This window comes from Dreissena polymorpha, chromosome 1 (genome assembly GCF_020536995.1).
Source record: "Dreissena polymorpha isolate Duluth1 chromosome 1, UMN_Dpol_1.0, whole genome shotgun sequence".
NCBI classification, from domain to species: domain Eukaryota; kingdom Metazoa; phylum Mollusca; class Bivalvia; order Myida; family Dreissenidae; genus Dreissena; species Dreissena polymorpha.
In genome coordinates, this window is record NC_068355.1 from 145993838 (window position 1) to 146009640 (window position 15803).

The 15803-nt window shown below is 44.3% G+C and overlaps 2 protein-coding genes across 2 annotated transcripts; both read right to left on the minus strand.

The window, feature by feature from the left end:
* Positions 1–3864: 3864 nt before the first annotated feature.
* Positions 3865–4974, minus strand: LOC127854693 (uncharacterized metal-dependent hydrolase YcfH-like). The gene has a single exon (XM_052389755.1). It carries the CDS (start codon positions 4949–4951, stop codon positions 4499–4501), a length of 453 nt encoding a protein of 150 aa, XP_052245715.1. The 5' UTR covers positions 4952–4974; the 3' UTR covers positions 3865–4498.
* A 506-nt stretch (positions 4975–5480) lies between these two features.
* On the minus strand, positions 5481–14667 carry LOC127854486 (uncharacterized). The gene is made up of 2 exons (XM_052389548.1): positions 14460–14667; positions 5481–7068 (listed from the first exon to the last, which is right to left on the minus strand). Exons 1-2 carry the CDS (start codon positions 14486–14488, stop codon positions 5622–5624), a joined length of 1476 nt encoding a protein of 491 aa, XP_052245508.1. The 5' UTR covers positions 14489–14667; the 3' UTR covers positions 5481–5621.
* Positions 14668–15803: the final 1136 nt, after the last annotated feature.

Here is a 15803-nt window from a genome sequence, read left to right on the forward strand (position 1 = left end):
AATATGCTGTTTTATCGTAACAATTTATTGCTTCTATTATGCCCATGAAATATATGTGTGAGAGGGTGGGGTGGGGGAGGGTCGTTAACACATTAAAAAATTTACAGTGTTTTCATATCAATGAGTTCTCAACACCTATCGTAAATGAGCAACGTAAGAATAAGTTTAGAATCATCTCCCATTGAAGCTGAGAAAAATATGAAATTACGCTTACAAGATGAAGCAGATTTTTTAAAACCTACACAGTTCTGTTCCATTAATGTAAACTGCATACGGATGCCAGTACAAGAAAGGAAATCAATGTAAACAAGAGGCCCATGAGGGCCCGAATCGCTCTACTGGCTGGAATCAATAGGGCTCAAGCCCTTGATAGTATGAACAATCTGAGTAAGTTTTAAACAAACAGACCCTAAATGGGAAATTCATCGCATAAACAAGAAGAAACGTAAAATTTAAACTTCAAATGGCTCCTTTTCAACAATAAGTTGGACAAATTTTCTTTACTCTCAATGGGGTTCTGGCCCTTGATGATATGAAACATCCGTTGAAGTTTCAAAAGGATAGAACTTCATATGTAAACAAACAAGAAATGTGTTTGTCGGAAACACTATGTCCCCTTCTGCGCCGCTTTGATTTCTTTTTTGACCTTTGACCTTGAAGGATGACCTTGACCTTTCACCACTCAAAATGTGCAGCTCCATGAGATACATATGCATGCCAAATATGAAGTTGCTATCTTCAATATTGCAAAAGATATGGCAAAATGTTAAAGATTTTCATTTTTTTACCTTTAACCTTGAAGGATGACCTTGACCTTTCACCACTAAAAATGTGCAGCTCCATGAGATACACATGCATGGCAAATATGAAGTTGCTATCTTCAATATTGCAAAAGTTATGGCAAAATGTTTAAGATTTTCATTTTTTTCTCAAATTCAAGGGGAGATAATTCTGGACTTATAACTCCGATATTGCTCATTTTCAATAGGGTTTGACTCATCATTCAGATAAAGACACCGTGCAAGTTGGGAAATGATTGGATGAAAACTGTGGAAACAACCCTTATTTTACAATTTTCTCAAATTCAAGGGGAGATAATTCTGGACTTTTTACTCTGATGTAACCCATTTTCAATTGGGTTCGAGTCCTCATTAATATCAACGCACTGAACAAGTTTGAAAAGAATCGGATGAAAAATGTGGACTTTATCGGATAAACAAGAGAAAGTCTAACACGCACGCACGCACGCACGCACGCACGCACGCACACACACACACACACACACACACACACACACACACACACACATACACACACACGCACGCACGCACACACACACACACGCACCACACCACACAAAAACAGACAGACAGACAGACAGACAGACAGACAGACAGACAGACAGACAGACAGACAGACAGACAGACAGACAGACAGACAGACTGACAAACAGACAGACAGACGGACACCATGCCATCCCATAAGCTCTTCTGGCCTATGGCCAGTAGAGCTAATAAAATGAACTATGAAATATTTGGGGGCTACAACACAAAATCATAGATAATGGTTATTTGGGGGTTATAACACAACATCATAGATAATGGTTATTTGGGGGTTATAACACAAAATCATAGATAATGGTAATACCAGTATATTTTTCTATTTTGTTTAAAATAATCGGCCAATATATTAATATTTACAGTAGAAAAAAGTCGTTCCATGTAACTTCATTGAGTGCCTTTTACACTGAAATTCCCGACGCCCTTTGATGCTTTTCATCAATTCTTATCTTGTTTCAATAGTGATACTGAAAATTCAGCATATTGTATGCCGCCCCCCCCCCCTCCCCCCCCCCCCCCCCCAATATGTGGGTAAATCAATAGCAAACATTTGGTTATCATACCTTCCATTTGAAGTAAAAAAACACGAAGCATCGTGATAGTGAAAACATAAAAAGGCATTAACGACATACAGATATTGCGTTTGTTTGCACGGACATTGAAACAGATTTTTGTCTATGCAAACCGGTTATGGACCCAACCGTTGTGATCTATAAGACGTACGGCGAATTGTGTGGTATTGAGCGAACACCGATAGCAGTATTACCTGCAGTACCTATTTTAATGATTTTCTTTGAGTTCGTTCGTAAATTTATTAATGCATGTTTTACTTGATTAAACGTTTCTCTTCTTCAAAAGTAGTACTTCATGACACGTTACTAAACACAAATTGTATGCATTTGACAATCTCTGTTCACTTAAAAACGCACTTTGCCTGAGTTAGTAAATCGTAGAAGTTTTACATCGTGGCCAAACTTTTAGTACATCTTTTAGAGGCGAACAGCTAAAACTTACCAAATTATTCATAGAATTTTATATATTCATAGAATTTTATAGTTACTGTTCCTGAAAAACCATCTAAGAATCTTGAGTTCGGAAAAAATGTTCGCTTCGCAGACAAAGCCAATGTGTCACAAAGGAAAGCGAAGAGTTTGACGGCGATGATGGCGTCTCTCAGACCGAGTCTCGTCTACGCACGGTTGCCACCGGAAACAAGACCAGTCTTTTTGATCCCGCAAACGCTGGCCAGACAGCCGGTACAACAGTTTTCTCTTAACCCATTTATGCCTATGGACTCTCCCATCCTTCTTAATTGGATCAATTTATTTTCAAAGTTCGGGATGTCTAGTATATTTATTTCTATTTTTAGAATTTTTCTTACAGAAATTCCTTTAAGCAAACAGCGCATACCCTGATGAGACGCCGCAGCAGGGTCTACGCTGTTTGCAAAGGCCTTTTTTTTTGACGCTAGGCATAAATGGGTTAAAATGCTTCACAATCTCCTTCGAAAATTCTATTGAAAATAGCTGTCATACATTACCTGTTAAAAGTGCCAAAACCTTTAACACTTCGCAACAATATCTCTGCGAAGATGTGCATATCCATGGCGATGCTTTAGGAAATCGTTCATTGATTTAAAAAGAAGTAAGGTGGCTTTATTTTTATCATCACAATTCCATGCTCAGTACATTAAATCGACCTAACCTTGCACAATCGCTTGATACAAAACGTGTCCCAAACACATGAAAACATTTTAACATAATTGAACTTTGTTTGCAATTCCGAAGGAAATAAGTAACTTTAAGATGATGATGTTGTATATAATCCAAGAAAGCTTTAGCATGCATAAGCATTACACTGATTTAGATGACGTTTGTAAAGTGAACTTCATTTGACTAGGCCATATTATATAATGCAAATTTCAACCGACATTTGACGTTTCCTGGTAACGTTAACAGGCTCTGACCTACTAGTATGTATTTCATATAAGCACCACGCCCAAGCAGTCGGTTGTATTTCTATTAAGCATCGGCCGATTTTTGAAATGCATATTATTATATACTTATTTTTTTCGAATTTGATATCTCCAGACGACAGAAATGTGTGTAATTACCTGAATATCGGTCTTTTTTCATCAACGGAGATGGCGGTGGTGATGGCGTAAAAGCCAACGACATTTGGAACAAGTTCGTCAGTGATGACCAGGAGGTTGTGCGCGCGCCTACGGCGGAAACGCTCGACACCGGCACGCGCAGTAGCCAGCGGTCAATCGGTTCACAAGGTTCAAAAGCGAAGTCACAGGGTATGATATTTAAGTAATGTTTATTTCTAGTTTTTTTCTATACTGGAATCAAATGCGCCTTGAACACGCCGTTCAGTTGGCTGCGTTGTCTTCTCTATTACATTAACCGTATTGAATGGAATTTCGTACAAAAAACATCTAAATATACTCTATTACTTTTTTCAAAACGATTATTTAATAAATACTATAGTACTTATGCTATAAAACACTATAGAACTTACCTAAGCAAGTTGCTTGGGGTAGATTCCATCGTCTACAGTGTGTACAAGCGCAGAAATACTCTCCGCAAGATATAAAGGAACGTCCTGTCAAGAGGGTTGTTTACTGCACACACTCTCGTCATGATTACGTCATTCGCGCGTTCTTCGGTAAAGAGGGCAATAGGGCAAAACGGTCGGGATGGTCCACTGACAGTCCGGTCAATTTTACCATATTCCTCCCCATTTTATAGCCCTCCTCTTCACCCCACCAAGACAGTCTGCCACACCCCTATACCACGTTCCAAGACCACACAATATGATCTCATACATACAGAAACATTCCTGGCTAGTTTTTTCCTTTGCATTACCCACTCACCATGTGACCTTTGTATTTTATTTATTTATCACCATGTGACCTTTGTATTTTATTTATTTATTTTTAAACCCAGAGCACTCATTTGATAATTTGACCAACCGTTTCCTTAAGCATAGACCACATCACTGAATCCTGACACATTCTATTATCGACGCCCCTTGGCCAGTGTTTAACAGACATCCGACCGCCTCAATCACTAGTTAAAGGGCGCGCGCAAACGCGTCACCCTCATATGGTTCGATCCCCAACTCGCCAACAGACTATTTCCAGTATCCGACCCCTACAGGTTATAGAGACGCCTGCCGTTCTCAGCAGTAGTGCGCAATATCTCCCTGAGGGTCTCCTTTCGGATCTGGGCCACCGTATTTGCAACTTCACCCACGTACGCCGGAGTAATGTCTTTCTTACTTCGGACTCGCAAGTAAGGAGAATCGGTCTCAACTAGGAGTCGGTCGGCCGGAATCCCTCGCACAGCTGACTTTTGCACCTCATCAAAACGCGCAGCCAGACCTGAGATGCTAAAGTAGCAACGGGGAAATGCAGCGGACCAACTCAGAACCTGATCGAGAGTTCCCGTGAAGCAGTGGAGGTGTATCCGCTGAGTCGGACTAACGTTCTTCTGCATGAGTCGGAGGGCAAGGGCACTAGCCTCACAAGAGTACGTGTCCTGCCCCCGAATATGCAAAATAACTGGTCGCCTAGGGCAAGCCAGCTCCAACAGCCCTACAAACATCTCCTCCTGCCTACCCCACTCTCTTTCAGGCACGGTTCTGTCTAAACCGATCTCTCCAAGCGCTACCACCCCATCCTTCCTCAACTCTCTCTCCACCTGTCCTACCACCCCTTAAACGTCCCTTAGAGGCGCCTTAGGATGTACCCCGACAGCCGACCCGAAACCAGTGACACTGGGATATTCCCTTGGGTAGTTGGGTGGATCGCAGAAAACTGCAACTCCCCCATTTACCCGCACTGGTACCTCAGGCATTGGCCCCACGGTATGCCCCACCAACGCCTCAATAGAACCAACCTTGGTCGTCTTACAACTGCGGTCCAAGTGAAAGTGGCTGTCGAACGCGGTGAGTTCAGCATTCCTAACCGAAATCCACTCTTGAACCACAGGTGCAATTTCAAAGTCATCACCCAATTCACACTCATTCCCTAGAGACCCGGGCTCTGGGACCGACTCTGCCACTTGAGCCAACGCCATCACCTGGGCCCCTTTTGCTACACAAGTGACTGGCTCGGGTCTCTGAATCAAATCCATCTCTGGACTCGACACAGTCGCCTGAGCCTCCATGACCACACTCCGATCTGATCCGGCTACCTGCACCAACTCAGTTGCCTGAGTCGACCCAGTAGCCTGGGCCGCCACACAACAATCTGGTCCGGATCTCTGCATCAACTCAGTTGCCTGAGTCAACCCAGTCACCTGGACCACGCCGCGCCGCCTGACAAACCTTTGGGCAAGGAAATCGTCTCTTACCTCTTGGCTGCATAGCTTCAGCAACGCGGCCAACACTCCAGTGGAAGAGGAGCGCTCGCGAGTTTACCCGTGCAACGTGGAATATAGGGGGAATGTAAAACATAAACCTACGAGAGACCCTTTCTAACCAGACCTGGTCCTTGTCGTTCAGGCAGGACTGCTCCGAAATTGATAACCTCTGGCGGCCCACGAAAAGCATAGCCTCATCAAAGCTCTGGAGACCCAGACTATTGATGACGCATATTACCCCTCTAAACCGCACATGGTCCTTTTCCGGATTCTCCCATGCCTCCCGACGAAACACAGGCGGAAAATGCCGGGCCTCAACATGGTGTCTTATCGATCTTGCCCTTAATCCACACACGGGACAACCCTGGGTCTTTTTCCTCTTAAAACCCACATCATCCTGCTGGGACCGGGATCTATCCCTGGTCCCAACCCCTCCATTAAACTCTGCCCCTCTATCAAGAGGCCTGGACCGTCTCTCACACCGGTCCATACCTCTTATCATCCTACCTTGAAGTGACATTGCCCCTGCGGGCTCTGCCATTTCATCTATAGGACGTGCAAAACCGGGTTCCCCCACAATTTCCTGGTCAAGGTTAGCCGCCAAAGGAGCATCAACCTCCATGTCTTCCTCATCAGAGATGATGATGACCCCTTCTTCGGGGCCAACCTTGCACGCAGCCTCCACCAACCTCAATGGCGACACAAGGAAGTCCAGTGCTGATGGCTGCGAGGCCATGAAGGCCTCCCCTTCAGGCTCGGCCTTGACCTCCACCAACCTCACTGGCGACTCAGGGACAACCAGCGATGTCGAATCGGAGACAAATGCCTCCTCCTCAGGTTCGACCTTCACCCTCCCACACTCCGACCCTACTGGCAACACAAGTGAGTCCAGCGAGGAAGGATTGGGCACGAGTGACTCTACCCCAGGTTCAACCTTGACCCCCTCCGATCCCAACTGTGCTGGCAACGCAGGGAAGTCCAGCGCTGTCAGGATCGGAGCCGGCTTTGGTCTCGATCTGGACAACTCTACAGTACCACGGGGCCTCCCGCTCAGTGAAGCCCCAGGGGTCCTCCGTTGTTTTTCAGGACCGGCCAACACCCTCTTAATGAACGAATCACTAAGAATTTGATGGCCGTACTTCCTGACCTCGGATACAAACCCTAGGCGCCCTCTCCTCCTGGCCAAACTTACTTGGCCTTCCACCGCCCTTTCTACCCTACCATGGTCCAAGGGCAACATCGTCCCCAGCTCAATGACGAGGTCCCGCCCCGAACTCCAAAGCGTACCCCGACCGCTGGCCTCCTCGACCTCAATAAATATGTCACGCCCATCCATGCGACAAACCACACGTGGCGTTCTGCAAAACACCACATATTTATAATATAATGTGCCTGAGCTTCACAAGCTACCGGCATATACGATAAGTATAGACCTAACCTGTCCTACAACTTAGACATGTATACAGATCTATTTCTTCACCCTGTTCCTCCGTGACTCCCACACACTTTCCGTGGAACCACTCCTCACACACATCGCAAGCAATCATAAAGGAACCATCATCAATCCCCCTACACATACAGTATACTTGCTCATCTTGCACATCTTTCGCAAGACCGCAACTCTCTCGCTCTCGAACCACCCAGGCAGGAAGGTTGTTCAATTTACAACTTTTCAATCGGTCATGATTCACATTAACCCTCTTCCCTCGTAATCGGACCTGGTAAAGGAAATCGGTGAATTTTTTCACTACAACCCCCGGCCCAGTCCATTGTGGCGACAACTTCTTAGCTTTGCCTTTCTTTCCCGACACATTAAGCACATATACCATGTCACCAACCCGGTAGGAGTTTTGACATAACCTCACATCATGATCCCGCTTCATGTGAGCCTGATATCCGCTTAAACACTTGCGAGCGGTTTCATGGACTGACACCATACTTTGTTCTAGATTGTGGACATACTCAGTCACAGGCTGTGCCTCATGAGGTGGTAATGGGTAAACCAACTCAGCAGGAGTATAAACCTCTCTCCCTAGCATCATACGGTTAGCGGTGAAACCAGTACTCCTACACACTGATGAACGCATTGCCGCCGCGATTTGCGGTAGATTTTCGTCCCAAGTATTTTCTCGGGAACCTACATAGCAACGGACTGCATCCATGAGTGTGCGATTGTACCTTTCCACTTGACCATTGGTGCTTGGTCGATAGGCAGTTGTTCGCGTCTTATGAATGTGCAATAATTTACACATTTGCGTGAACAGAATGCTCTCAAAGTTGGTACCCCGATCAGTCATTATTTCCATAGGTACCCCATACCTACAGAACACTTGATTTACCACTGCCTCTGCAGTAACCTCAGCGGTCTGCGAAGGCAACGGTATACATTCTACCCATTTAGTGAACTGATCCACCACCATCATCACATACCGGTTTCCCTTTTTCGTTAAGGGCAAAGGACCTAGAAAGTCAATGTGCACCCTCTCCATTGGGAGTCCAGAATGAAACTTTATCATCTCGCCCTTAGCCTTACGGTTAGGTTTTTTGCTTACAGAGCAACGCGGGCAACTGGATACGTACTTGATTATGTCCTTTGACATGCGGTACCAGAAATACTTGGCCTTAACCCCTTCAATAGTACGCTGTTCGCCCTGATGTCCTGACAGAGGAATATCATGGTTCAGCACCAGGATCTCATGGCGCAATTCCCGTGGAACCAATAACTGCTGACGATCTGACTTTGGGTCGATTCGCCAAAGCAGATCCGCCTCCAATTTAAAACATTGGCGATTAATCCAATAAAACTTGGAGGCTGCGTTTGCTAGAAACAACTCTCCATCAGGAGGCTCGGTACCATGCAATAACCACTTCCGGATAAACCGGAAGTCGTCATCCGCCCACTGATGTTCTTTAAGTAGAGCGTCCCGGTCCTGGACTGGGGCGGCTCTATCAGTACTCTCGACACCAGAGTCTTCTCCGGTTCTTACCTCCTGGATTATGACCGGTGCTAGAGAAACAACGTTATCCACCTCGCGAATAAACCCACCCCATTGTTCTTCTGCCCTAGTACATTTCGGACAACCACCACATGGCAAAACCTCAAGGGTTACACCATGCTCATAATGGTCTCCTCCATCAACCAGCAATCGTGACAATGCATCAGCATTTGCATGTTTCTTGCCAGCACGGTGGACTATGTCCATATCATACTGGCTCAACTCCTCCATCCAGCGAGCTATCTGCCCTTGTGGCTCCTTGAAATTCAATAACCAAGTAAGGCTACTGTGGTCCGTGCGAACCGTGAAACGTTTGCCCAGCAAGTAGTGGCGGAACTGTCGAGTAAATCTCACTACCGCTAGCAATTCTTTCCGCGTGGTACATTACCGCCTCTGTTCTTTAGTCAGCGCATATGACCCATAACAAACAACCCTAGGAGCCCCTGCCTGTATTTGACTGAGAACCGCACCAATTGCTTTATCAGAAGCATCGGTGTCAAGTACAAAAGGGTCATTCCGATTAGGAAGTCCTAAAACCGGGGCGGACATTAGGGCCTCCTTCAAATCAAGGAAGGCCGTATCTTGGTCATCCCCCCACTGATAGTCTTTAACTATTTCATACAGCGCCCTCGACCGTCCGGCATAATCCGATATGAACATTCGGTGGTAATTTACCAATCCCAAGAAACGTTCTACATCTTTAGAGCAGGTTGGCATTGGCCAGTCTACCACCACCCTAACGTCATTTGAAGACAACCCCAAACCCTCTGGTCCTACAGTACGCCCCAAGAACTCCACCTTATGCTGAAACAGCTCACACTTTGCGGGTTTTAATTTCAGTTGGTATTGGCGTAATCTGACAAATACCCCCCGTATTGTAAGCATATGTTCAGCGAATGTCTTGTTCATAGCAAGGATGTCGTCAAGAAAGGCTAGAACACTGTTCCAGTTCAAACCCTGCAGTACTAAGCCTACAACCCGAGAAAATGTCGCCGGTGCATTACATAGACCGAATGCCATCCGGACAAACTCAAATAGCCCATACTTAGTTGTGAAAGCAGTTTTCTTTCTGTCTGACTCCTTGATCTTAATCTGCCAATAAGCAGAATTAGCATCCAGCTTTGAAAACCACTTCTGGCCAGCTAACATGTCTATACAGTCTTCAATCAGGGGCAAAGGATACACGTCCTTCACCGTGACTGAGTTCAACCCCCTGTAATCTACACACCACCTAACGGACCCATCACGCTTTCTAACTAACACAGGCGCGGAGCACCATTCTGAGTTAGACGGCTGGATCACCCCCGCCTCTAACATCTTTTTAAAATGGTTCTCTTCCTCCGTTACAAAGGCGACAGGGGTCCTACGCATTTTCTGCCTAATGGGTTTGGCTTCCCCCGTGTCTATGCAATGCTCAACAGCAGTAAAATTGCCAAGATCATACTCGTTTTTAGCGAATACATCCTCAAACTCACGTAAGAACCCAGCCACCTGCACCTGTTCTTCATCGCTCAAGTTTAATTTCGAACGTTCATAAAGGTCTCTGAGATGGTCTGGCACCGTGATATCTTTATCACATTTTGCCGCCTCTCGTACCACCTTTACTGAGGTCAGTTCCTCGGGCAATGGTCTCACTAAACGTACCTCTTCTGCCTTTCCAACCAATTTCCCTTGCTTCAGCCTTACATGGTGACCCGACATGTTCACCATTGGTAGCCGTAGCACAGCCTCACTAACATGGACCGACATAGGCACTATCACATCACCACACTCAGCCTCCACTGCAAAGGTGCCGATTGGTTTTCCCAAAGAGCACTTTACCATGGCCACCGAGTAGGGTGGTATGACAACAGTTCGAGCGACAGTCACATTTGCCACTCTTGCCTCCACTAACTCTCCTTCTTGAGCCATGGGAACTACCTGGCCATTTAAACACATGGTGGCCCCTACGATATCGATAGTGGCTCCATGCTTTTTCAAGAAATCCAGCCCGAGCAACATGCAATCTTCAATAGGGGCTACATAAACCCTCTCTTGAAAAACCATATCACCCAGTTGGATGGTTACTGGTCCCACAATGGAACCATTCATCTGCAGACCTCTCCCTGCAGTCTTCATGTACACATGTTCCAACACCGGAACCTTTTCCGACAACTGAGCCACTACCCGGTCCGAAACCAAGGTAACCTCAGCCGCCGTATCTACTACAGCCTGTACTGCAAGGCCGTTCAGCCTCACTTTAACCCGGAACATCGAATCAGACCTTATCTGTCTGATTATGACCGGTGGGCCCCAATCATTGTGGATCAGGTCTGGACCCTCTACACTGACCCCTTGCCGTTTAAATCGGCAAAAGACACCTTCCTACCTTCTCTAGGGGTATCACCGACTTTATCACTTGCTTGTTTGGGACAATCTCTGGCCATGTGACCAAGCTCGTTACAACGGTAACAGCGGTCACCCCTAGCCGGGGACGGTGTCCTGCTCCTAAGTTTAGGACAGTCCCTTTTGAAATGCCCTGCCTCGTTGCAATTAAAACATTGGCGTCTGGCTGGGGATGGAGATTGACTTCTGGTGGGTCTTGCCAACAGTTGGTCAAGTTTACCCATAAGGATGTCCATTTTCTCCTCCAACTTGACCACCCTTTCAACCAGTCTATTCTGAGAGGCAACCTTCACCTCAGCAACCTCTACCTGCCCCTCACATTCCACTTTTCGCACCAACTTTGGTCTTCCATACATTAACCCGTGAGTATGGATAGCCCTTTTAAGTTTGTCAATTGCCTGTTCTATTGACACAGGCCGCTGATTTATAACTTGTTCCCCAGCCTCTCTCTCCTTAGCTCCCATGCAGAATTTCAAAATCGCTTCCTGCACCATATACTCCTCTGGCAAACCCCTAAAGGCTTTGCCAGCAAGGGTCAAAACCCTGTCCGCCCAATCATCCACAGACTCCTCCTCTCCCTGTCGCGCACCCGAAAAGGTTACCCTTGCCGTTTCCGGCAATTCCCGGTAACCAAACCTCCTCTCGAGCTTGTCAACTACCTCTATGTAGCCCAGCTCCACCTCCCTGTCCATCACTAAGGCATAGTACTCACTTGCCTTATCGGTGAGACAGAGACACAAGAAATCCCGCTTCTCAAAGTCAACCCATTCGAAAATACCCGCGTATTTTTCAATTTGGTCAGGAAAGCATGCCAGCTTCCCCGGCCATCATAGACCAGTGCTTTAGGTAAGGACTGGATTCTAGATTTTTGTTGACCTAAAAGCATAGCTCTCTGGCCAACAGGTGGTGCAACCGTGTTATTGGTAGCACCGCGCACCGCATGTGTAGCATGTCGCGAAACACAACGTGGGGTTGCTACGCTCCTGCACACCTGCGGTGTAGGTACCACCTGTGGCGCGGCAACATACCCTGACTGTACAGGCGAGGTCATATATGTCATATGTGGCTGGTCTACAGGGTCAATTAATTGACCCTGAGATCCAACCAACATATATTGCAGCTGACCCGCTTGTGATACCGGCACATGTGTCATGATCTGATACTGACCAGGCTGTGCCACATGCCCCATGGCATGGAACTGAACAGGGTACGTCCCATGTGCCTGGGGCATTTGAGCCATAGCCTGGTATGAACCAGACTGCACACTATGGTTCATCGGAATATATTGTGTCGAAGTCACAGACCTATACTGTACAGGTTGCTCTAATGACCTCTGCTGACACCCTATTGCCGCACTGGGCTGAGTTGCGGCCTGGTAGTGAACAGACTTAGGCTCCATTGGCATTGGTGATGGTGTCACAGTCAGATATTGTACAGACTGTTCCACTGACCCCTGATTAAACCCTACCTCCGTCCTTTCCTGTATCACTTTTGACCTTGCCCCCTGATCCCCCTTCTTAGCATCAGATGATTTGATATATGATGCAGGAGGTCCACTGAGGGACGCACTATCAATCGCTGCCGTCACCCTCTCTATTACTCCCAAACCCAAATTGGTATCCGGCACAACGACTAGCTCACTAGCTGCCTCTAACCCCTCACCTTCATCCTCACCCTCATTCACAATTTCCAACTCATTTACGGTCCCTGACTCAGATTTGCTAAATCTTATCATATTCCACATTTGACTTGATGGTCGTATATACGGGAAGTTTGACCAAAGCATCAGGTGTAATGCTACCGTGAAATTCCCGGTACGATACAATTGATTGGGCCACCCTGGCGCCGATACCCGGAACCGTTTGTAGTTCCGTTACCGGCGCCGTGTCAATATCCACTAGTTGAACACGATTCATTTTTTTGATTTATGTAATTAAAATAATGTGTGAAAGAAATAGCGGACAAATATTGCAACGCCGATTTTAATTTTATGGGTAAACAGCACACACAATGCACGTATATTATAATGAAAAATAGGTCACACAAACTGAAATGTGCAAGCAGACAAAAACAATCACGGGAATATTACACATTCAAATACCCCGTAAACTTGAAATAACATTGAATTGAAAAACACACAAACACAATGATGGCATACAATTTAATAATCAAAGCACGAATTTCAATAAAAGTAACAAGTATTGAATCTCACATGTAGTGAAATTATGTTTCAATTATACCCAACAAGAAAAGCAAAAAATTCACAAGTTATTAATTTATAACTCGTAAAAATGTGATTTAATCACAAATCAATGCATAATAATTTATAATGATAAAATATCTGTATGAGTATATCAATACTCAAGAAAAATGTAAGAAATTCACCAGTTATTACCTTATAACTAGTGAAATTGTAATTGAGTCACAGATCAATGTTTCTAATGTTTGCTGATAAAATATCTATTTGAGTATATAGATACACCCAAAGAGAACAAGTCAGAAATTCACCAGTTATTACTCGATAACTATAGTGAAATTGTGATATAATAACAAATCAAATTTTACTGATATCTATTTGAGTATATAAATACACCCAAAGAGAGAAAAAGTTAGAAATTCACCAATTAATACTTGATAAATAGTGAATTGTTTTCACTACAATACAGTTACACAAACAAATTCAATGAAACAATCAAATTCAATACGAAGAACACTCAAATCCATCATCACTTATAGCGGAATTATTAATGATGAAAATGTGAAATTATCAGAATTAAATTGAGTAGTAGAAATACTCTACTGAAACGTTATGCTGATTACCTAAAAATGTGGCGATTCGCCTGACGATAGACAATAGACAAAACAATCACAATTCAAATGTACAGCCAGCTTAATATAGATGGCTTATATATCTGAAACAAGTTACAGATGCGACAGAGCAATATAAATAAACACTGCTCTAAATATAAACGTGTGATGATTTAAATAGAAGTCACAATTCAACACATTAAACATAAACAACCTAAAAATAGACGTCACAGATGAGCTGTTAAACGGTTCAGCGAACCGCAATATGACGTAAATAGTTAAACCTAAAATTTAGGCAATAAGCTGACAAAATCCGACGAAATCGGTTTAGTTTAATGAAAAGTACTTTAAGTATATTAAAGAAATATTTTATTCACTAATAGTGAACAAAACAACGATAGGAAACTTAAATTCAAATGAAACTTTATTTATTTTCAAGATGGCTGACTTTGAACGCTGACGGTTAAAAATAGCCGATTGTTTATAAGTGAAAATACTGCAAGTTTGGTGCTCGCAGCGCCAATTATAGTACTTATGCTATAAAACACTATAGAACTTACCTAAGCAAGTTGCTTGGGGTAGATTCCATCGTCTACAGTGTGTACAAGCGCAGAAATACTCTCCGCAAGATATAAAGGAACGTCCTGTCAAGAGGGTTGTTTACTGCACACACTCTCGTCATGATTACGTCATTCGCGCGTTCTTCGGTAAAGAGGGCAATAGGGCAAAACGGTCGGGATGGTCCACTGACAGTCCGGTCAATTTTACCATAATACTTCTCTGGTTCCGTCATGAATAATTATTTTATGTTAATGTTTCACCGTAAGTAAACCATCTTGAGCTTAGAACGAAAGAAGGAACTGACCACTATAACTTAAAGACTATACATATTGAGTACATTGCTATCGATAAGTACCCAAAATGCCTATAGGATCCACTTTCAGTAACACGTATAAGCATATTGTTCAAACCTTGACATGCTCTAAAGGCTCATCCAAAGTGGAGGAGGACGAGGAAGAAGAGGAAGAAGAGTCTGATGATGACAGGACCATCTACAGCGATTACTACCTGCCGCCGGCCTACGAACTGGAGGTTTGTTGCGAAGAACGCGTTCCAACATAATACTCACTGTAATTGTCAATTAGACCTTGTAATTTTGGTCTATAAAAGATACTTTCTTTTACAATATATGTGGGGAAATTATATAATGACCGATATCCTGTATAAACGGGAAACATTTCGATGAACTATGCGTATTCATTTCTATGTGGCATCATCAGTTTAGTAGGTCCTGTAGGTATTGGCGTCGCACTGAAGTGCGGCGACTAGTATGTAATACTTTTTTTTCGCTTATGGGAGGAGAAGTTATTTTACGGATCAATGTATATATTTTTGTTGTCAGAATATCTTGCATAGTGGTGATTTTTTCTGTAAATTAGTGTAAATAAGTACTGCATTTGTGCCTATTACACTTACTACAACATTTATTGCCAATAATGCAAAGCTAATTCTTTTAAGTAATAACTGATCACAGGAACTGGGCAATAATAAAAGATCACAGGGACTGGGCAAATACGCGAACCGGTGAAACTTTCTGGTTTTGTATAAAAACAAAACTTCTTTGTTCCACTATCCTAGCAACCACCTAGTTACTAATAGCGCGATATAGAGCGCGAAACGCGACACGTATTATTAATAATCTTGATAAAGGAAGCAGCCGCTTATCAATGAGGAGCACCATCACAGCAGCCCAGTGTCATTACTATCAAGTCCTCCTACAGGTTTTTTTTAAGATCCACATATAGAAGGCCGCAGGCCTGACCCATATTTTGCCAGTGGTATGGACCCTTTGGTATGGACCTTAAACGCCGCTCACTATCCAGCGTTAAAACTTCCAGGTTTAC